The 23,760-nt window shown below is 43.4% G+C and overlaps 1 protein-coding gene across 6 annotated transcripts in view; it reads right to left on the bottom strand.

Moving 5' to 3' along the window:
- Positions 1 to 23,760, bottom strand: part of LOC137374375 (ribosomal protein S6 kinase alpha-3) — a 139,440-nt gene that overhangs the window by 72,659 nt on the left and 43,021 nt on the right. For 4 of the 6 annotated variants that reach the window (XM_068040373.1, XM_068040375.1, XM_068040376.1 and 1 more), the window contains one exon: positions 6,956 to 7,075. The exons of the other annotated variants lie outside the window; for them this stretch is intronic. In XM_068040373.1, the coding sequence (XP_067896474.1) occupies positions 6,956 to 7,075 (120 nt within the window). The remainder of the gene's footprint in view (positions 1 to 6,955; positions 7,076 to 23,760) is intronic. 6 annotated transcript variants of the gene reach the window in all.

The following is a 23,760-nucleotide window of genomic DNA, read 5'->3' as shown; positions in this document are numbered from 1 at the left end:
ATAGTTTCCCTACCACTGATGTTAGACTCACTGGCCTGTAATTACCTGGTTTATCCCCGCTTCCCTGCTTGAATAATGGTCCGTCACATTCACCGTCCTCCAGTCCTCTGGTACCTCTCCTGTGGTCAGAGAGGATTTGAAAATTTATGTCAGAGCCCCCACTATCTCCTCCCTTGTCTCACATAACAGTCTGGGATACAACTCATCTGGGCATGGAGATTTATCCACTTTTAAGCCTGCTAAAACAGCTAATACTTTCTCCCTTTCAATGCTAATTTGTTCAAGTATATCACAATCCCCCTCCCTGATCTCCACACCTACATCATCCTTCTCCATAGTGAACACAGATAAAAAGAAATCATTTAAAACCTCACCTATGTCCTCCGGCTCCACACAGATTGCCACTTTGGTCCCTAATGGGCCCTACTCTTCGCCTGGTTATCCTCTTGTCCTTAATATACTTATAAAATGCCTTGGGATTTTTCTTTATATTGTCTGCCAGTGTTTTTTCATGTCCCCTCTTTGCTCTCCTAATTTCTTTTTTTTTTTTAAGTACCCCCCCCCCCCCCACACACTTTCTATACTCCTCTAGGGCCTCCGCTACTTTCCACACTTTGAATCTGCCATAAGCCTCCTTTTTTTTTTTGCCTTATCCAATCCTCCAGAACCTTTGACAACCAGGGTTCCCTAGACTTGTTGGTCCTATCCTTCATCTTTAAGGGAACATGTTGGCTCGGAGCTCTTATTATTTCCTTTTTGAATGACTCCCACTGGTCTGATGTAGGCTTTCCTACAAGTAGCTGCTCCAAATCCACTTTGGCCAGATTCTGTTTTATCATATTGAAATCGGCCTTCCCCCAATTCAGTACTTTTCTCAGTACTCTTAGAACTCTGACACAATTTAAGAGGGTAGTTTTCTCCACCTGTGCCAAACGTCTCTCCTAATGCCTTTAAGAGGACCCTTAACCTCATGTCCGTAAATCAATTCGAAGGGACTGAAATCAGTAGACTCATTTGTTGTGTCCCTGGTTGCAAACAAAAATGATATCCCTTTATCCCAATCCTGGGGATACTCAAAACAATAGGCCTTAATCATACTCTTCAGAGTTTGGTGATACCTCTCCAAAGCATCTTGTGACTGTGGGTGATAAGCAGATGATTTGAGCTGCTTCGCTCCCAAACACATGATCTCTTGGAATACACCCACATGAAATCTGACCCCTGGTCAGACTGAATTTCTTTTGGCAACCTGTACTGAGAGAGAAACTGAGTCAATCCCTCAATCACAACTTTCGCTGTGATCTTTTTCCAAGGGTATTGCCTCTGGAAACAGTGGACAAATCCATGATGGTAAGGGGATACTTGTAACCTGACTTAGTCGTGGGTAAGGGTGCAACACAATCCACAAGAACCCTACTAAACAGTTTGTCAAATGCAGGTATCAGTATTATTGGCTTAATTGAAGGCTGTGGCTTCCCTGACATGTCTTACAGAAGTCAAGCACATCCCTTTGCAGCTTTGGCCAGTAAAAATGCAGCATTACCCTAGCACCAGTCTTCCAAATAACCAAATGACCTGTAACTGGAATCTCATAGGCAATTCTCAAAATTTCACAGTGGTAGCAAAGAGGGACTACAATTTGATGGATTACAGCCAAATCCTCATCATTGGGCTTCTGGGAAGGTCTCCACTTACTCATCAGAATGTCATTTTTAGCTTCATAATACTCAGAACATGCTGCTCGAGACAAGCTTCTCAATTTAGGGTCTGCCAGTTATGCCTCAAAGAGGATCTGCTAAACAATTCACCATTGTTAGCCTTGGAGACTTTATCACCAACATCCCCATCCAAATCCTTGAAAAAAGTTGCAGCCAACCAAATATTTGAATTATCCTCAACAATTGAATCCTTCTCATCTTGTTTAACACGATGACCCTGGAATCTTGTAACAACACAATCTGGAAATATTCCAGGAAATTCCTCCTGCAACACAAGTGTCACCAGCCTCAACTGGTTTCTCCAAAACTACTGGAGACACCAATACGTTATCCCCAGCCAAGTAGCTTCCTAGCAGAAAATCTACACCCTCAATCGACAAACTAGGAACAACCCCAACAGTAGCAGGACCTGTGACCAATTCACATTTTAAATTAACCCTGTATAAAGGAACGGATAAATAGAACCTATCTATCCCTTGGATTAACACCTATGCATTCAACGAATTACCAGGGAAGAAATTCACATCACCTGCCAACATCAGTGACTCTGCCGCTCCGGTATCTCAAGGATGACAATCAACTTGCATGCTTCACCAGACAACTGTGGGGATACCTCACCCTCCAACAGAAAACTTTAGTTCTCTGCAATCTGATTCACTCGACCAGTAAATGTGGGAGAAACTACCTGTGCGAAGTGAACGTCACCCACTAGGATAGTATCTCCTGTGGAAACACCCTTTGACGGTACACATTCAATGGGATAGTTTTTCCACTTCCAACACTCAACCTTCATATGTCTTTTATGACAAATAGCAAGTCGGTCCTCCCAAACCAAACTTTTCCTCCTGGTTTCTTCTTACTAACCTGAGGTGTGCTGTGTTTACTTGTGACACCTTTCTCACTGGAACCAGGTTTCTTTTCATTAACTCTCCAACATCTCTGAAACTTTCCACACTGGGACCTGTAACTATTGCTTTTGTGGATCAATTCATAATCATCTGCCATTTTACCAACTTTATATTCTTCCAGGTGGGACCTTATTCCAGAAGGGACACTATTTTTGAATTCTTCCATCAGAATTACTTGCCCAAGGCACTCAAAATATTGCGCAATCTTCATTGATCCATACGACCTATCAAACATCATTTCCTTCTCTCTCGCAAATTCTATATGTCTGGCCCTTTTTTAAATTCCTGAATTTTGGTCTGTAGGCCTCTGGTACCAATTCATAGGCATGGAGAATAGCTGTCTTTACTCTGTCATAGTCTCCTGAGTGTTCATCTGAAAGAGTTGAGTACACCTCCAAAGCTTTCCCTATGAAAGCACTCTGTAGAAGCACTGGTCAAGATGATTTAGACACTCCAGAGTCATGGCAATTTTCTCAAATGACAAAGTACATTTCTACTCCCTCTTCACTAAATTTAGGTACCAAGCATATATTCCTTGCCAAATCAAAATTACAAGGAGTTTGCTCTAGGTCATCCTCAGCTTTCACCTCCAATTCACATCCACCAGCTTTGAGTCTTTCTTTTTTCAATTCTAAGTCTGATCCAAGTTTTCACATTTCCTTTTCTCTTTCTAATTCTCTTTCCAATCTCATCTCTCTTTCTAGCTGAAGTTTGCCCTTTTCCTTTTCACATCCTAACTCAAGTTTTTTCATTTCTTCTTCACATTCAATTTTTGCTAGTTCTACTTCAATAACTTCTTTCACCAGCTCCATGCAAGGAACCAATTCTTGGATTATCTCCACGTTCCTGGACTTATACTAACCCCATCTGCTGATATCACTACCAAATCAACCTTCAACTGCTGCAATATACGGAGAGTGAAATCTTCATTCAAATTCCTGTACATTAATGGTACTCATGAATTCCCACTGAACCCAGCCAAATTAAATGTGAAATCTTGTTTGTTTAAACTCTGGAAAATTCCAGCAAATCCATTTCACAACGTAATTGTGAAAGATCAGATACCAGATGAGCCCCAACTTTAGGATCCTTGTGGAGACCACCGGCAAACGAAAAAAACCAACTGACCACAATTTGGAAATCAAACTAGACACTTTTATAAATTTTACTTCAACATTCAAACAAAAACCAACATAAATTAAACAAGAGGCAGACAGATAGATCACAGTCAGTATACATATTACAAATTACACCTCAACTATTAGATGGGGCTCACTGTTTCACCAGGCACATCAAGCTCATATGGCATCAAATTAGTGAGTTTTTCACAACTGACGTTCCTCAGGTAGATTTCAGCTTTTCTCCAAGGATTTAATATAGCACATAGAAAATAAGAGCAGGCGTAGGCCATCTGGCCCTTCGGGCCTGCTCTGCTATGCAAAAATGATCATGGCTGATCATCTAATTCAGTACTCTGTCCCCGCTTTCTCCCCATACCCCTTGATCCCTATGGCATGAAGAAATATATGTCTCCTTCTTAAATATATTTAATGACGGCCTCCACTGCCTTCTGCAGTCGAGAATTCCACAGGTTCACCACCCTGAGTGAAGAAATTTCTCATCTCGATTCTAAATGGCATACCCAGTATCCTGAGACTGTGACCCCTGGTTCTGGACTCCCCAGCCATCCCTGCATCTCACCTGTCTAGTCCTGTTAGAATTTTATAGGTTTCTATGAGATCCCCTCTCATTCTTCTAAACTCCAGTGTGCCTAGTCGACCCAATCTCTCTTCATACGTCAATCCTGTCATCCCAGGAATCAGCCTAGTAAATCTTCTTTGCACTCCCTCCATGGCCTCCTTCCTCAGATAAGGAGACCAAAACTAACCGCTGTTCTTCCGATAGCAGCTCCCCCTCAATCTGAACTCCATGGGTGCGGTCTTCACAAGGCGCCCCCTGGCAGAACTCCTCAGCTCTGCTCACAACAGTCTTAGTGGCTTAGATTTATAAGTCTGCCCTTTATCCATGTCCTTCAGTGACAATCAATGCACAGCATGGCTGGGTCTGGTTAGTCGGCTACTTTAAATATCAGAAACAGAACTGGATTCAGTCTTCACTTTCTTCTGCTCGTCAGTGCTTCACTCCTGGCTGCTCTGCCTCACCTGCCTAGTCTGGGAAGAACTCGGTCTCCTTTTTTCTGGTTCTAACCAGTCAGTTCAGTTTTGGTTTCCGTTTGTTTCAATTCTACTTTCCTTTTCCGTTAGATTCTGTCTCAAAACAAAACAAGCTTTGTAACCATGGATTCCATCACACTATGTACCAGCTTTTCTACAGAATAGTTTTCTTTCTCATTTGTCTTTCAACCTCCTGTAGAGGTTCTGTTTGTAGCAGTACAGCAAATGACAATCCCCAGATGTTCATACATTGTCTTATTGAAGTAACTGACAACCAAATAGAACTTGTTTTCATCCACTACAAGGCAAAAATGACTTTTCTCCAGATTAGCTGAGAGATTGAATGTTAATTATGAGGTGAAAGCTTCGCCAATAGTCCATATCTGCATGAGCGGAGGCAAACTTTTGAACTATTTGGTGGTAAGCATTTTTTTTCTATAAACTAGATTTGTTGCCCCAATATGCTCTGACACTTTTGGTAGTAAATTACTTTGTGATAAAATTGCCTGAAAATTCCTCTCTTTTAGTAACTTCAATGTCCTCGGAGATCCTGTCAAAGTTAGGAACTCAAGTTAGGGTTCGATAAATGAGCACGGTATGTGTGTAAAACTCAGTTTCTTGTGCAGTCATTCACTCACATCCAATGTCAATTTTTTTAAGCAATTAGCTTTTATTTTTATACTTCCCTCAATTTCTATATCGGGATGCCTTCTTTTAATACAAAGATTTCTTCATTTCATTAGAAACCTTTTATTGGAAGTACTTTTTGCAGCTTCTTGATTCAGGCTCACGCATTTTTGAAACCAACCGAAAATATTTCTTAATCCATTTTTTCAAAACTTCAGTTTCTATATTTTCTTTCAAATGCTTGCATAAACTCAAACTCTCAATGACTTCTTCTATGCAAAAACAGTTAATATTTTTCTAATTTCTGCAATGTATTCTCACTCATGTCACCATCTCCAACCAAACGTTGGAATGTAAATTTGTGTTTCCTTCTCAAGTTCTATCAGCCTATTATTGCATGAGCTCAAACTTTTGAACAATGCCAATTTCTCACCTATCCCCACATCCCTCAATTCCCTTGGTGTCCAAAACTCTATCTGTCTTGAATATACTCAATGACTGAGTGTCCACAGCCCTCAGGGGTAGAGAATTCCAAAGATTAAATAAAATTAGACATTTTTTGGAATTGTTGACCCACATGATCTGAATATTTCAGAAGTAAATTATACTTTGTGATAAAACAGGTCCAAAATACATTAGTTTCAATGTCCTCAATGATGCTGGGTTAGGAAATTCTAGTTACGACTGGATAAGCAAACACTGTGCATGTGTGAGCCTCTCGATAAAAATGCTGCTTTTGCAGTTTGCATATTTCAGCTGCACAGTGCAGCTCACACATCTGCTTTGACTACTCTAACAACTTGTATTTATATAGCACCATTAATGTCATAAAACATCACAAGCTGCTTCAAAGAAGCATTAATAAAATGTGACACCGAGTCACATAATGACTCTTTGGTCAAAGAGGTAGGTTTTAAGGATAGCTCTTAATGGAGGAGAAAGAGGTAGAGAGGAGAAAAGGTTTAGGGAGAGAATTCCAGAGCTCAGGTGAAGGTGTTTCTACCAATAGTGGAGCAATGAAAACCAGAATTGCACAAGAGGCTAGAATTGGAGGAGTGCAAAGATTTCAGAAGACTGTAGGGCTGGAGAAGGTTAAAGATGGGGAGGGGCAAGGCAATGGAGGATCTGAAAACTCGGATGAAAATTGAAAAAAGGAAAACTGAGGTGTTGCCAGATCAGGAGCCTATGTAGGTTAGGAAGACAGGAGGAATTATCTGCACATTGTTCCATTTCTCCTCTGTAACTGGGTGCCTTTGGTCCAACCCACACAAGACATATTACTGATTGGTTAGCAAGTAAAATCATAGGTTAAAAGAAACTCAGCATAATGGCAGCCCCTGTGGTAGTCCTGATCTCCCCAAAGGCAATAAAAATTGCTAGATCAAATACTTAAAGAAAATCCAATGTTTTATAAGCTGTCAACAAAAATTCAGAGCACCATTCCACATGATGTAAAAAAAAATTAGTTAATATTCTGATAATGATCAAGTATTTTCAGGTTACGCTGTACATCAACTTGTAGACATACCTTTCCAAATGACCCTTGTCCCAGAACTTTAAGTAACTCAAACTGCGAGGGGTCAGCCTTTTCACAGCCTTCTTTCACAAGGCATGTAATTGGTATCTCCTGTTCATTTTCTTCATCTTGCTGGAAAAGAGTGGGGGGGGAGGGAATTCATCTTCATACCATATCAAATGCTTATTCAAAATTAATACAGGAATTAAAAGAAAAAATGTCCTGCAAAATGACACAAGCTGCATCTACATAAATATAAATAATTAAACTGAACACTTAATAGCATAGTTTGCAAGTAAATTGCATCCTTTGATTAAGAATTTAGGGTATACAATGATATGCATTCCCTACACTCTGTAGGATCTCAGCCTACCTTAATACATTGAGAAAACCAGATGCTAAATGTTGCAGATAACTCATGCTGCACAGTTTCTTACCCAGGCCATATAAACCCTCAGAACCTGCGACAGTTTGCTTTAACCTGCAGCTAACAGAAACAAATCAATTCCCTCCCCACAAGTGCATCAGATATGTGGAATTGTGTGTGAAGAATGAAGAGTGAAAGCTCATTACCCATCTTCTTTCGTTCCAGATCCTGCAGGGACAAATAAAGTAGCACAGATTTAAGAGGAGGTGGTCCATGTGTATGAGCCATACACCAGGTGTCAGGACCAATCTGCAATGGGATTGTTGTACACTGAGTAAATTTATGCTGTAAAGCGTACTCTGATAACTACCTCATGTGGCAATCTTACATGTGTTACTTTCCCGGAAGCAATTGTGCAACAGATAGAATGTGCCTTAATCCGATTTGAGGCTTCAAGGTGGTAGCATGGCTGGATGGTAGCTTTATGGATACAACCACTCCACCCCAATCCCCCATTTATCATCATCTTCATTCATTTGTTTTCTTGGATCCTTGCACTACAGAAAACAAACACTTGCCAATCCCTCCTACATTACTCAGTGTGACATGGCGGCTTTGTAAGCATCTACACAGTATCAACAGCATTTCAGTTCTGAAGTGGCAATGGACAGAACTGGAGAACAATTTCTCCATCCAAATCATCCAGGGAAGTGACCTTAGTTCAAGAGTTCAAGACGACCTGCGCAGCTGGCTTGATAAATCAACTTTTTTTCGTTCCTGGGATGAGTGCATTGCTGACTAGGCCAGCATTTATTGCCCATCCCTAGTTGCCCTTGAGAAGGTGGTGGTGAGCTGCTGTCTTGAACCGCTGCAGTCCATGTGGGGTAGGAACACCCACAGTGCTGTTAGGAAGGGAGTTCCAGGATTTTGACCCAGTGACAGTGAAGGAATGGTGATATTGTTCCAGGTCAGGATGGTATGTGGCTTGGAGAGGAACTTGCATGCGGTGGTGTTCCCATGCATTTGCTGCCCATGTCCTTCAAGGTGGTAGAGGTCGTGGGTTTGGAAAGTGCTGTCGAAGGTGCATTGCTGCATTGCATCTTGTAGATGGTACAAACTGCTGCCACTGCGCAACGGTAGTAGAGCGAGTGAATGTTTGTGGATGGGGTGCTAATCAAGCGGGCTGCTTTGCCCTGGATAGTGTCAAGCTTCTTCAGTGTTATTGGAGCTGCACTCATCTAGCAAAGTGGAGAGTATTCCATCACACTCCTGACTTGTGCCTTGTAGATGGTGGACAGGTTTTGGGGAGTCAGGTGATGAGTTATCCGCTGCAGGATTCCTAGCCTCTGACTTGCTCTTGTAGCCACAGGATCTATATGGCTAGTCCAGTTCAGTTTCTGGTCAATGGCAAGCCCTCAGGATGTTGATAGTAGGGGATTCAGTGATCGTAATGCCATTGAATGTCAAAGGGAGATGGCTAGATTCTCTCTTGTTGGAGATGGTCATTGCCTGGCACTTGTGTGGCACGAATGTTACTTGCCACTTATCAGCCCAAGCCTGGATATTGTCTACGTCTTGCTGCATTTCTACATGGACTGCTTCAGTATGAGGAGTTGCAAATGGTGCTGAACATTGTGCAGTCATCAGCGAACATCCCCACTTCTGACCTTATGATTGAAGGAAGGTCATTGATGAAGCAGCTGAAGATGCTTGGGCCTAGGACACTACCCTGAGGAACTCCTGCAGTGATGCCCTGCAGTGGAGATGATCGACCTTCAACAACCACAACCATCTTCCTTTGCACTAGGTATGACTCCAGCCAATGGAGAGTTTTTCCCGATTCCCATTGACCCCTTTAGGGTTTGAGTTGACTTTTTAGGGCTCCTTGATGCCATACTTGGTCAAATGCTTCCTTATGTCAAGGGCAGTCACTCTCACTTCACCTAGAGTTCAGCTCTTTTGTCCATGTTTGAACAAAGGCTGTAACAAGGTCTGGAGCGGAGAGGCCCTGACGGAACCCAAACTGAGCGTCAATGAGGTTATTGCTAGGCAAGTGCCACTTGGAAGGTGTCGTTGACAGTGCTATCATCACTTTACTAATGACTGAGAGTAGACTGATGGGGCGGTAATTGGCCGGGTTGGACTTATCCTGCTGTGTGTGTACAGGACATACCCGGGCAATATGCCACATTGCTGGGTAGATGCCAGCGTTGTAGCTGTACTGGAACAGCTTGGCTAGGGGGGCAGCAAGTTCTGGAGCACAGGTCTTCAGTACTATTAGCAGTACATTGTCAGGACCCAAAGCCTTTGCAGTATCCAGTGCCTTCAGCCATTTCTTGATACCACGCGGAGTGAATCGTATTGGCTGAAGACTGGCATTTGAGATTCTAGGGACTTCAGGAGGAGGCCAATATGACCAATTTTAATGACTGCAGTTTTGCAACTATAAGGTAGACCACTGAAAACTTTAAATGGTTGATAAATTAAACTGAGGAGCTAAGTTATCAACTTGGAATGAATAAGGACCTAGCTGGTCACAACTTCCAAGTAGTTTGCAGAAAAATGCACCAGTGGCCAAAGCGCTAATGATCCAAACATAAGTGGGCTAGAACAGGTCAAAGTCGAGAACAGGGTACCAAGTGAGCTTGATACTGGTAGTTCACCTCAGACCCTAGTTTAAAATCTAGCCCAAGAATGGTATACAAGTCTCCTGTCTAAACTGAGTTTACTACTCTCAACATTCATGCGTATGGGTCTAAGCACAAAACTGTCCCTAAGTTGACACTGGTGCAGGCTGATTGGTGTGGGAAATGGAAAATGTCACACTACTGCAGTAGCTGTTCTTGGGTTGGTGATGAGATACACTATTGGGATAGTTTCAAGGAAAAACTTTAGCCTGCATCTGGCTGTGCAATGCTTCAGCATCTCTCACCTCAGGATGCAAAAGAAGTTATCTTTATTAAGAAAAGCTCAAACCAATGCAACATAATGGGAATAGAATTGCAAATGTGATTATCATTCCTGAATTTGAACTGGTCATCGACAGGTCCCAGAAATCATGCAGGAGACCAGAATGAAAAGCGGACTACACTGTCACACTGAAATAATGCCTGCTGCATGGACTGGTTTGTTCGACTAAATAAATAATTCCTCTGAAACATGGCTACCATCTGTTTCCCATTTTGCACCAATTTTGAATCCAGCAATCTATTTTGCCACTATTTCACTTTTGCCATCAACTTCCTTAACTTAAAAATGTCCCTTTCCAATGTGGAATTTTCCCTATAATTGACCTTAAACTGATGGAATCTTTCTGGAAACTGAAGTTCAGCTTTTTTTTTTAAATTGAGATACAAAATAATTCTCTGGCATCATATTGCTTAATTTACATTTTACTGCTCTTTAAAGCTTTCATTTCAAATCTCACTTCAAAATTAATATATTGTAGTTCACCCTAACCAAGGTTATTTTTGTCTTTTTTCACCTTCATATTCTACCCTCTTCTACGAAGACACAATGAATACAGGTGACACACTGGAGGCTGCCAGCACCAAATTGGTCATTATTCATCTGCAAGCCGAGGTCAAGAGTGTCAGGCAACTCAACTATGGTGAGCATCACAAATTCCAATTTAGTCCTCACCTGGGCTCTCATTCCCCATGCAAAGCAAATTATTTCCCTACAACATTCTGCAAACTTCTGTGTCCAAATGGTACAGGACAATTAGATTAGATTAGAGATACAGCACTGAAACAGGCCCTTCGGCCCACCGAGTCTGTGCCGAACATCAACCACCCATTTAGACTAATCCTACATTCCCAACAAACATCCCCACCTGTCCCTATATTTCCCTACCACCTACCTATACTGGTGACAATTTATAATGGCCAATTTACCTGTCAACCTGCAAGTCTTTTGGCTTGTGGGAGGAAACCGGAGCACCCGGAGAAAACCCACGCAGACACAGGGAGAACTTGCAAACTCCACACAGGCAGTACCCGGAATCGAACCCGGGTCCCTGGAGCTGTGAGGCTGCGGTGCTAACCACTGCGCCACTGTGCCGCCCTAATTCAATTCAAATGGCTAAAACGTTGCAACTGGCTGTAATCACAATCCTACATTCCGTAAATACACAAAAAAGATCTTCACTGTTAAAAGAAAATCACTCAGATAGACCGATTTTAAGTCAGTCATGGGTCCAGGCAATTTATAAGCTACTGAAGCATTGCTCTTGCAATTTATTAATACTCCCAACTAGTTTTTATATTCTATATTGAACATTGTAGAAAGTTTATTCTATGAGCAGGGGCAATTATAAAGGCTTGGCTTTAGCCTAAAGTCTTTCAACTGTATCAGAGCACAGTAAGAATCCCAATAACCCTTGCAATGATATATTAGTGTATAGTAAGAGTATGCAACAATCCAAAATAAGGAACATCTGTATGGTTTAGTGGTTAAATGCATCCCTGATGTGGTTATGTAAATGTTTTATTGCAGGTAAATGAGCCACACAAACCAGGAGGGTTTAAAGTTTTGATACATAGCATGTGTTCAGTTCACTGCTCTCAGCCAGGGTAGTGGGTTAGATAGTCTGCCAGAAAACCCCACTCTGTTGATGTGACTGGCTGAATAGGGAATATGCAAACACTATATACAGCGCTTGGTTGTGATGTGAAGCTGGAGGCCATATTCCCAAACACTCGCCTGGAACCACACCATGGATCTCTAAAGCCAGAGATCATCTGGTCTATTTGTCTTTGGGCTATATGGCAATGCTTTTAGCTATTAGATTGAGAGAAGAGCCCTGGATCAATTCTTTCATCTAAATTATCTTTAAATCCTGCCAGTGAGATGGCACTTTCCAAAGCAGGCCAAGTTGCTCAATGCATTTACCAAAAAGGCACCCACTGCAGTTGCAAGTTTCTGGAAAATGCCATGCAATATTACTGCACTAAACAGAAAGTGATTTAAGTGAAATACGTTAGCAAAAGATCAGACACTGGAGAAAACGGAAAAATTATGCAATGTAGCGTCACCCCGAACTTTATAGGTGAGCAAGTAATTCATTTTCTGGAATACACCATTCAATGGTCCTGCTATAGGAAAGAGTGCAATTAATACTTACAAACAATACAGCTGTTAGCTGCAGAATAAAAATAAACCTACATTATGATGTTGTGGTTTTAGTCTAACAGCAAAACCTTATAGCAAACAAATGGAGATGGGATATGGGGGGAGGGGAAAGGGAGGGGGAAAAAGTGAGAGGGAATGTCAGAGTACATTACAATGGTGGAGAATAATATTCAAGATCAGCTGAAGTAAGGAAGAGCACAAGCAAAAAAATGGCAATGCCCACAGATGACAGCTCAATGCAACCATCCCCAGAGGCAGATCCGGAGTATCCCAGATGAAGACAGGAATGTCTAATGCTACTGTAGGCACCCCATTAGAAAAGGATGTATATCATGTCAGAGGGAAGGTCTTAATACTGGAATAAGACTAATATGATGGGCTAGAATCTGTTGGCAAAACATTAGCAAGGCTAAAGGCCTAGTATAAATGGTACAGCAACTTTGGGCGAACAGATGCATGGTTAAATGCAAATATCCAAAAGTTGCCGTCCGAGTTGCGCCTTCTGCTGTTAGTTTCACGAAAACAGCATTTTGCTGTCTGCCTCACCACTGACATACATGAAGTGTCATAAACTTGCTGTATTTGCACAGGTAATTCAAGCTAAGCCCACAGATCACAGGACCAGCCATTAACACAAATACCCTGTTAACATGATTACTGCCAATCAACCTCCCTGGCACTGAAAATTAATTACAAGCACGGAATCTCATTCATAGGAACAGAAGTAGGCCATTCAGCCCCTCAAGCCTGTTTCACTATTCAATAAAATCATAGCTCATTTGAATCCTAACCCATTAACTTGCCTTAGCTCTATAGCCCTCAATACCCTTGGCTAGTAAAAATCAATTGATTTCAGATTTAAAATTAATTGAACTAGCATGTCCTGCTTATTTTGGGAGTTCCACACTTCGACCACTCTGCATGAAGTGTTTCCCATCTTCTCTCCCGAACTGCTCGGCTCTAATTCTAGGGTCACGTTCTTTTGCCCTGGACTCTTTACTAGCGTAAAAAGTTTCTCTATTTACCCTTCAAAATGCTAAAAAAAAACCTCAATCAAACCACTATTTAACCATCTAAAATTCCAGGGAATACATGCAATTTCTGAGATATTTTAACCTTTGAAACCTTAGTAACATTCTGGTGAATCTGCACTGCACTCCTTCCAAGGCTAATAGACCCTTGGTAAGGTGCAGTGCCCACAACTGTACACACAGTACACCCGATATGCTCTACCCAGATCTTTATGTAGCCACAGAAAAACTTGGTTCCCTTTATCTACTAGATATAAAGCGTAACATTCCATTAGCCTTTTTGATTAGTTTTTGTATATGACTGTTACTTTTCAGTGATGAGCACATAGACCTCAATCGCTTTGGACCTCCACTAACCCTAGCTCACCATTTTAAAAAAAATACTCTGATCTCCACACTCGTGGTCCAAAATGGATGGCCTCAGACTTGCCTTTGCTGGAATCCATCTGAAAGTTTGGCCCACTCACTTAATCTATCAATGTCTCTTCGTAATTTTATGAGCCATCTACACTTCACATCAACAACAAAAGTGGATGCATGGCTCTCTAGCAGTATTTAAGTTCTTAATTTTTTTCCCAAAGATATACTTTATTCATAAAAATCTGTAAAAAATACATTGCAAAACAGCACCAAGTTGACATCCCAAAAAGTGCAAAGGAAATCAGTTTTCTTCGTTACAGGAGTGAGTTGCCTAACAACCCTTCCATTCCATTTTACATGCCATGTACATATTACAGCAAACCCATATTTGGTGTATACAGCCCGAGGGGTTTCCCATGGGTCCAGCCCCTCAGTTCACTTTGGTGGGAGGACCTTACACGGTGGTCTTTCCCCATTTAGCCTTTGCAGTGGCTGCCCCAAGCATGTAGTCCTGGACCTTGGAATGTGCCAGTCTGTCAACACTTGGTCGTGGACAACTCTTTGCGCTGCAAGACCAGCAAGTTTCGGGCAGACCAAAGAGCGTCTTTCACCAAATTGATGGTCCTCCAGCAGCAGTTGATGTTTACCTCTGTGTGCATCTCTGGGAACAGCCCGTAGAGTACAGACTCCTGTGTTAGAGCTGCTTGGGATGAACGGGGAGGGGGAGGGCCTTTCTCACCACCAGTCAAGCTACGTCTTGGTGCTTGTTTGAAAGTTTTGGTGATTAGGCATTCTGCCAAATAACTTTGGCAGTCTGCTCGAGAAACCATTCGACAGGATCCACCATCTCCTTTCCCCATAGGGTCTCGAGGACATTCCGTGCAGACCACAGCCTGATGGACTGGTGGTCAAAGGTATTTTCCCGCAGAAACTTTCCCACGAAGGATAGGTGATATGGCATGGTCCAACTGGATGGAGCGTTCCACAGCAAAGTGACCAGACACATCTTTTGCAACACCGGGGACAGATAGAACCTCAACACAGTGACACTTGGTGTTTGCGTACTGGGGCTCTACACGCAGCTTGATGCAGCCGCACACGAAGGTGGTCATCAGGATGAGGGCGTTGTTGGGTACGTATTTTCTGTCCTTATCCAGAGGTTTGAATATCGTGTCCCTCCGGACCCGGTCCATTTTGGAGCTCCAGATAAAGCGGAAAATGGCTCGGGTGACCGCCATGGTGCAGAAGTGAGGTATAGGCCAGACCAGAGCCACATACAGCAACGTGAGCGCCTCGCACCTGATGACCAGGTTCTTACCCATAATGGAGAGAAATCGCTGCTCCCACATGCTCAATTTATGGTGTACCCTGGCCACTTGCTCCTTCCAGGTTTTGGCACACACCCTAGCTCTTCCGAACCATATCCCCCACACCTTCAGGTAGTCTGACCTGAGGGTGAAGGGGACAAAGGAGCGGTCGGCCCAGTTCCCAAAGAACATGGCCTCACTCTTGCCATGATTAACTTTGGCTCCCGAGGCCAGTTCGAACTGGTCGCAGATGCTCATCAGTCTGCGAACGGAGAGCTGATCCAAGCAGAAGACAGAGACGTCGTCCATGTATAGGGAGGCTTTTACCAGAGTGCCTCCGCTGCCTGGGATTGTCACCCCTCTTATGCCCGCATCCTTCCTAATGGACTCAGCAAAAGGTTCGATACAGCAAACAAACAAGACAAGGAAGAGAGGACAGCCGTGTCTGACTCCAGATTGGATCAGGAAACTTTGATTCCCACCCATTGATTGAGACTGTGGAGCAGTTTGATCCAATTGCAGATTCCCTCCCCAAATCCCATTTTGGAAAGCAGGTCCATCATGTGGGTGTGTGATATCCTGTCAAAAGCCTTCGCCTGGTCCAAGCTGATGAGGCAGGCGTCCACCTTCCTGTCCCGTACATAGGCGATCGTATCCCTGAGCAGCGCAAGACTATCAGTGATCTTCCTGCCGGGTACAGTGCAGGTCTGGTCAGGGTGAATCACCAACTCAAGAGCAGACTTGACCTGATTGGCAATGGCTTTGGACAGAATCTTGTAGTCAACATGAAGCAGTGAGATGGGCCGCCAATTTCTGATCTTCGCCCTCTCCCCCTTCCGCTTGTAGATGAGGGTGATGAAGCCTTTCCTCATGGATTCAGACATGCTACCGGCCGGAAGCATACTCTCGTATACTTCGTGCAGGTCTGGGCCAACCCAGTCCCACAATGCCGAATACAACTCAACCGGTAAGCCGTTGCTTCCGGGGGTTTTACTCGTTTCGAAGGACCTGACAGCATTTGACAGCTCGTCCAGAGTTAGCAGTTTGTCCAGTCTCTCTCTCATGCTGCCATTGAAGACATCCGTGATGGATGCAAGGAAGGACTGGGAAGCCGTGCTGGCCGTGGACTTCACGTCATACAGCCTAGCGTAAAAGGATTTGCTGATCCTTAGTCTGTTGGACTGCGAAGACATTACCGAGCCATCCTCTTCCTTCTGGCTGCTGATCACAGAGCTCTCTCTCTGTACCTTTTGGGAGTAGTAACGCAAGCACGTTACATCCTGCTCAACGGAGCAGACTCTGGACCTGATGATGATCTTGGAGGCCTCCATGGCAAACAGAGAGGCCTGCTGGCTCTTCACCTCTTGGAGATCCTCCTTGACCTCAACCCCCATCGACTGCAGCCAGAGCAGATTTTGCATTCTTTTCTGGAGTCGGGACATTTCCCTCTTTACACCTTTATGGATAAAGAACCTCCTAATGTTCTGCTTGATCGCCTCCCACTAGTGAGCTGGAGACTCAGAGGGGTTTCACGCTTCTCCAACCTTTGCAATCCCTTTTTGAGTTCAATGTTCTCTGGGGTTAGCAGTGTAGCATTAAGCTTCATGTCCCCCTGCCAACCCGCTGGTCGTCCTGTAAGTGACAGCCAGCAAGAGGCAATGGTCAGAGAAGAACACCGGCTTGACATTGGTGGATCTGACCATGACAACACAGGACACAACAGGAAGTCAATCCTGGAACGGGCAGACCAGTCCGATCTTGACTAGGGGTATCTACACTGTGCTCCATCTGCAGGTTTGCTAAAGACGTCGTGCAGCTTGGCATCTTTTACTGTTTCCATTAGGAATCTGGACGTAGCGTCCAGTTTGCTGTCGTCACTGCCAGATCGCCCAGCTGCATCAATGATGCAGTTGAAGTCACTGCCTAGAATGACCAGCCTGAACGTCGTCAGCAGCAGTGGGAGCTGTTGGAAGATGGTCATCCGCTCGCTGCATTGAACCGGGGCGTACACATTGATCAACCGGAGCGGAGCATTATTGTACATTACATCAGCTACAAAGATGGTGAAGTTACCTCCCCGCAGGAGAATACCCAGGCCGGAGGAACGGGAATCATTACCCCGTGACCAGGTCGATGGCCCGTGGGACCACCATCGCAACCACTGCCTGTAGGTGCTGAGGTGTGGTATTCTACACTCCTCCAGAAATAGCAGGTCGGCTTTGATCTTTGCGAGGTAGTCCAAGGTTGAAACACATCGTGTAGTGGATTTAATGCTATGCAATTTAATCGAAGCAATCTTTATACCCATTTTTAAGTTAGGTGTTGCTTCCCACACCAGTTGTCCTTGCTAGTCCCAGTCCTTAGGTACGTTCCTGCATACCCATAGTGTACGCAAGCTGTTTCACATTCGTTGGGCTCGGAAACCCCTCCTGGTTTCTCATGGGGGGTTTGTTCTGCTGGGGTGACATCGGGGTGGGGGGGGGGGGGGGGGGAGGGGGCGCATCTTGTAGGCAGCAAGGCTTGGGCTGTCCTCTGCTGTTGGTGTCTTTCCCCTCTGTTCCTCCTTGAAGACATCACAGCTCCCGGCTTCCCAGAGCTGGAGTGCGCCAGACGCTTCTTTGCTCTCGGTGTCCCGGAGCTGGGGTGCGCTGGGCATGTCGCTAGGTTTGGGGCATGCTGGGCCCATCACAGCTTCTAGTGCCCTGGAGCTGGTGGGCTTTATCTTCCAGCTCCTTTGAGTTCTGCCACTTCTTTTGCAGCTGCCGTCGTTCTGGCCCTTCCTCGACCAATGAGGAGGAGCTGCCGTAGTCTGTCTCAGACGGGAGCCTCCTCTTGCACCTGGTTTGGCTGGTGGCCTGTTCATTTTTTGAAGGTTTTTTCTTTGTGGTGTTCCTTTGTACCACTTGCCACTGACCAGTTTGTCCATCTGCTGCCTCCTCCTCCACTGATTCTGTCTGCAGAGGAGGGGTTTCCGGGCACCAGGTAGGTGTTGGGTCGCTGGTTGCAGCTACCTTCCCTTTCTTCTCCTTCTCAGGTAGACGTTCCTCACTGCGGAGAGGGTTGCTCGTCTTCTTCTCAGCACCAGACGCATTCATCGTTCATTCTCCTGGCCTTTCTTTGGACCTTGCCACCTGAGCATAACTGAGGCAGCGTTTGAGGCAAGTTTTGGAGGGGTGGCCTGCCTCACCACACAAGTTGCAGCACTTACTCTTGGTTTGATGGCCTTCCTTCTTGCAGACAACTGTGCTGCAGTTGACCAGATTTTCCACAGGTGCAACAAACTCTGGGCTGCCCCACACAGACCAAGAAGTCTCGACTTCCGCCGATAGCGAAGCTGGAGGGAGGATGGATGATGGCTCCGTTGGTATCGACCTTCAAGGTCACCTTGACCTGCCACTTGCTGGTCCAAATCCCAAATGGGTCCTTGACATCAGTGCTGCTGCCGGCCACCTCGACGTACCTGGCAAGAAAGGAGAGTACCTCCACGACAGGAACATGGGGGTTACAGAGGTGAACTGTCACCACTCGGTCAGGTTGCGACAGCAGTGTGAAGAGTGGCTCCACTGTGAGGATCGACAGCAGCGCCTGGTTTCCCTTCTCCTCGAACACCTTCAGGAACTTGATGCATCCCGCCACGTTCTTGAACGTCACGTCGAAATATCCACTGCTGGGGAAGTCCTGCAGGCAAAAGATGTCCGTAGTTTGGAATCCACAGCAATCAATAAGGATTTTCTTAATGAACAAAGTACAGTCAACCGCTGCACCTCCTTCCTTATCCTTCACGACCACCCGAACGGTATTACACTCTCCCTGGCCTGAAGCTCTGGAATTGGTTACAGCCATTTTACTCAAAACCTACCTGGAACAGGACCAAAGGTACTGATCATGGTTTCTTCCACTGCCAGGTAAGTAATTTAAGTTCTTAATAAATAGAGAGAATAGTAGAGCAGATTCTTATCAGACACCACTAGCCACTTTCTTCCAACTCAAGTACATGTCCATTTTAATTGCTCTGCCTTCTACTATCTTCAGGTATTGAATTTTTCAAAAAGATCTTAAAATCATTTTAATTTTCTAATTTTTCCTGTCTTTTTCCCAATCCAAATCTTTCTTTCCTTCTCCATTTCATTTTCTGTACCTGATTTGACATTGAATTCACCCCCTTTTTAATCCTTCGTGTTTATTTCCCAATCTTTAAATCTCATTGGTTAAAGGAGATACCCTTTGTTCACTCAGATCTCAGATACTGTGTTACCAGCTTGCACTTTTCAGCAACTTAGTGGGCAAGATTTTTTTTTGAGTTGAAGAGTGCAGGGGCAAGTCTACCCAACAGCAGATGATATTATAGAAGCAAAATACTGCGGATGCTGGAAATCTGAAATAAAAACAAGAAATGCTGGAAATACTCAGCAGGTCTGGCAGCATCTGTGAAGAGAGAAGCAGAGTTAACGTTTCGGGTCATTGATTCTGCTTTGGAACTGATATTAGATGCCCTGATTTCAACAAAATCTGAGCTAATAAATACAGACTATAAACCTCACTTCACCAGATGTACACTCTAGATTTTTGCATTTTAACTCTAGCTGCAAATTTAATTTGGCTTTCATTTGGTGTCAGATTTTCATGATGGGAATAAATTTTACTGGTAGTTTAGCCGATTGTAAAGGACAGGGGAATGTATTGAGGGGATACCCATAAAATCCTCCAGTGCAAAACAGCTTTGTAAAAGTGCAATAGTTAATATTGCAGCACAACAGTACAATTTCGAGGGGTGGGGTTGGTTGGAATGGCTCAGTCCATGGGAAACTGCCTTTTGAATAAAGTGCATTGGGAGACAGCTTGAATGGCTACCATTCATTACCGCGTCACTGAGTAGTTAGTTTTATGTGGAAACTTGTACATCCTCAACATGTTTGTTTACACAAACCACAGTCAAGGTCAAATATTAACACTGTATGAAGGGTTTTTTTGAGAATTGGATTTGTTACGACCAGGTGAGGGGTCCAGGGGTTCCCTCTCAGCCTTTGCGTGGTTAACCATAACAGGGTTTAATTTTAAAACAGTGTTTTTAGCTCCCCCTGTGAATCCTTGTTCACCGCTTTCCAACTGTAAGACAGGTTTTCTTAGATTTAAACAAGAAAGGTAGAAGTTTATTAATCTTAAACTCTAATCCTGTTAACGACTACAAATATGCAACACGACCACACTAGCATGCATACGCGATAAACACACGCAGATAGAGACAGAAAAAGTGGAAGGAATAAAAGGAGAAAAATTTGAGGCAATTTCTAGTAGTTACAGTCCTTTAAGTTCAATGTGGAGTCTTTGGTTGCCAGTAAGTCTTGCAATTCGTTGAGGCCCGTTTCACGCTTCAACTTGTTCCGATGTAGGAGTCTTTTCTCTCGAAGTTTACACGTCTTCTGTGGGTCCGGTGGCTTGGGAGAAAGCGCGCGAAAGAGAGAGACAGACAGCCAGCCAGGCTAGAGACTTGCTTACTTCAGCTTCCATTTCAAACTGCCTTCTGAATTCAAACTGTCCCGTGGCTAGTTCAAAAAATCTGGAGCAGCCAGTTAGTCATGTGACCAGCTGGTATAACCAGTCCTAGCTCTGTGGATTGTATCATCTCAGCAGGGACTGGAATGCGCTTCCTTACACCTTCAATGTCTGGTGATCAAAATCCATTTGGATTAATTGGAGCAGGGAATAGTCCTTTGTCTCCACAAACAGCATCTCTTAGTATGCAAATGAAACAGTTTAAAATCAATGTTCATGTGACAAAATTAATATGCCTCATTTTTGGCAGGCGGGGGTCTGTATGACAGATTACAGAATTAAAAAATCAAGGCACTTTTATCAGATACAAAACAATGGATATGAAATATTCCATAAGCTGCCAGCTACTAATATGTCTTATTAAAAAGTTTCTTACAACTGTAGGTGAACACCAGGAAACAAGGTAAATAGAATACTAAACTTATGCATTGTGACCAATGTTCAATAACAAGTATAAAACCAAGTATTCCATCAAGATTACCAATTCACACAGTTGGACTACAATTACATTTGGAAGAGAATTGCTTTGGGTATAGAAAGACATGTGAAGCAAATTTCTGAAAAGATAACTTTGGCCAAAATTTAATTTTCAGGAAAATCTTGAAGCATGTTCCAATTCAGAATGGCGTACTTTTATTCCGTAAGCAAAGGAAATGAATCTGGCATACACTGCTCTATTTGCCTCTTTCACATTTTTGAAATTATACTACATCTTTAGCAGCAGATGGGAAGGTTTTCAAACAGCTGTGTATGGAGTTTGCGAGGTGGGTAGAATGTTCTATGCAGCGCGTGGAGTGTGTTTTTGAGGGGTGGATGATATTTTACAATAAGATATATGCACACTGATGTTCCTTTTCATCGATCAAAGAGCAGTGGTTATATTTCTAGATGACTCAAGAAAGGACTTGGAATTAACTTATCTGAAAGATGACAGGCTCTGGGCAACAAAGCATTTTTGTCTGCTAGATTATTAGCTGGTTTCTATATTGCTGGCTATAATGGACAAGGGTTCATTTTGGTTTCGGCTAAATATTTCTGCAAGCATCCAAGTCAAACCTTTTACTCCGAAGGTTTTGAACGACAGTATCCTTGGCTTGCTCGCCAAACAAGTGTTTGAATGCTGCAAAACGGTAGCCAATAATGTAATCAAAGAGGCCAGTTTGGTAATGTATCTTGTTCTGACATGTCTTCAGTAGGTCCTAAAATACATCAGTGAAGCCCTCAAACACAGAAGGAAGCATCAACCCTCCTGTGGGAAGGAGTTGCCTGTAATCCTTTGATGGATAGCCAAATGGCCAGGAGCCTCTAACAGGGGTGGCGGTGGGGGGCATTTGGCTTTCCGTCGTTGCCAAAGCCCAGCTGGTCAATGTAAAGCTAACACAGGGTCTGCACCAGCGTAATTCGATGGTAGTGTTGTGCAGTGTATAAAATGAGCAATTGTTTTTCAGGGATTTATGCTGAAACATTAATCATGAACAAAGTTTGTAAATTAATATAAATACATTACAAACATATGAATTAGGAGTAGGCCACTTGGCCCTTCGAGTCTGCGCTGCCATTCAATAAGTTCATGGCTGAACTGATTACTCCACATTTCCACCTACCCCCGATAAGCTTCTACCCCCTTGCTTATCAAGAATCCATCTACCTCTGTCTTGAAAATATTCAAAGACTCTGCTCCCACCGCCTTTTGAGGAAGAGAATTCCAAAGACTCATGACCCTCAGAGAAAATTCTCCTTACCTCAGTCTTAAATGGGCGACCACTTATTTTTAAACAGTGACCCCTAGTTCGAGATTCTTCCACAAGGGGAAACACCCTTTCCACATCCACCCTGTCAAGGCCCCTCAGGATCTTGTATGTTTCAATCAAGACACTTCATACATTTCTAAATTCCAGCAGATACAAGGCTAAAAGGGCTAATCTTTCCTCATAAGACCGCCTGCCCATTCCAGGTATTAGTCTAGTAAAGCTACTCTGTACTACCTCCAACATCCTTCCTTAAATAAGGAAACCAGTACTGTACACAGTACTCCAGAAGATGTCTCACCAATGCCCTGTAGAGCTGAAGCATAACCTCCCTCCTTTTGAATTCAATTCCCCCTTGCAATAAAACATAACATTCTATTAGCTTTCCTAATTACATGCTGTATCTGCATACTAACCTTTTGCGATTCATGCACTAGGACACCCAGATCCCTCTGCATTTCAGAGCTCTGCAATCTCTCATCATTTTGATAATATGCTTTTTTTTATTCTTCCTGCCAAAGTGGACAATTTCACACTTTCCAACATTGCACTTCATTTGCCAGGTTTTGTCCACTCACTTAACCTATCTATATCCCTTTGTAGCTCCCTTATGTCCTCTCCACAAGTTAGTTCCTACCTATCTTTGTGTCATCAGCAAATTTAGCAACCATACCTTCGGTCCCTTCGTCCAAGTCATTTATATATAAATTGTAAAAAGTCGAGGCCCCAGCACAAATCCCTGTGGCACACCACCCGTTACATCTTGCCAACCAGAAAATGACCCATTTATGCCTACTTTATGTTTCCTGTTAGCAAGCCAATCTTCTATCCATGCCAATGTGTAGCTTTTATTTTCTGCAATAACCTTTGATGTGGCACCTTATCAAAAGCCTTCTGGAAATTTAAGTACAATACATCCACCAGTTCCCCTTTATCCACAGCACATATAACTCCCTCAAAGAACTCCAATAAATTGGTTAAACATGATTTCCCTTTCATAAAACCATGTTGACTCTGCCTGATTAACATGAATTTTTCAAAATGCCCTGCTATAATGTCTTTAATAGCTTCTGACATTTATCCCAAGACAGATGTTAAGCTAACTGGCCTGTAGTTTGCTGCTTTCTGTCTCCCTACCTTTTTGAATAAAGGAGTTACATTCCTCATTTTCCAATCTAACAGAACCTTCCCCAAATCTAGGGAATTTTGGAAATTTAAAGCTAACGCATCAACTCTCACTAGCCACTTTTTTTTTTTTAACACCCTAGGATGAAGTCCATCAGGACCCAGGGACTTGTTAGCCCGCAGCTCCAACAAT

Source organism: Heterodontus francisci, chromosome 10 (genome assembly GCF_036365525.1).
Source record: "Heterodontus francisci isolate sHetFra1 chromosome 10, sHetFra1.hap1, whole genome shotgun sequence".
NCBI lineage: Eukaryota > Metazoa > Chordata > Chondrichthyes > Heterodontiformes > Heterodontidae > Heterodontus > Heterodontus francisci.
The sequence above is the reverse complement of the archived record's forward strand: the minus strand, read 5'-3'. Positions and strand labels throughout refer to the sequence as shown.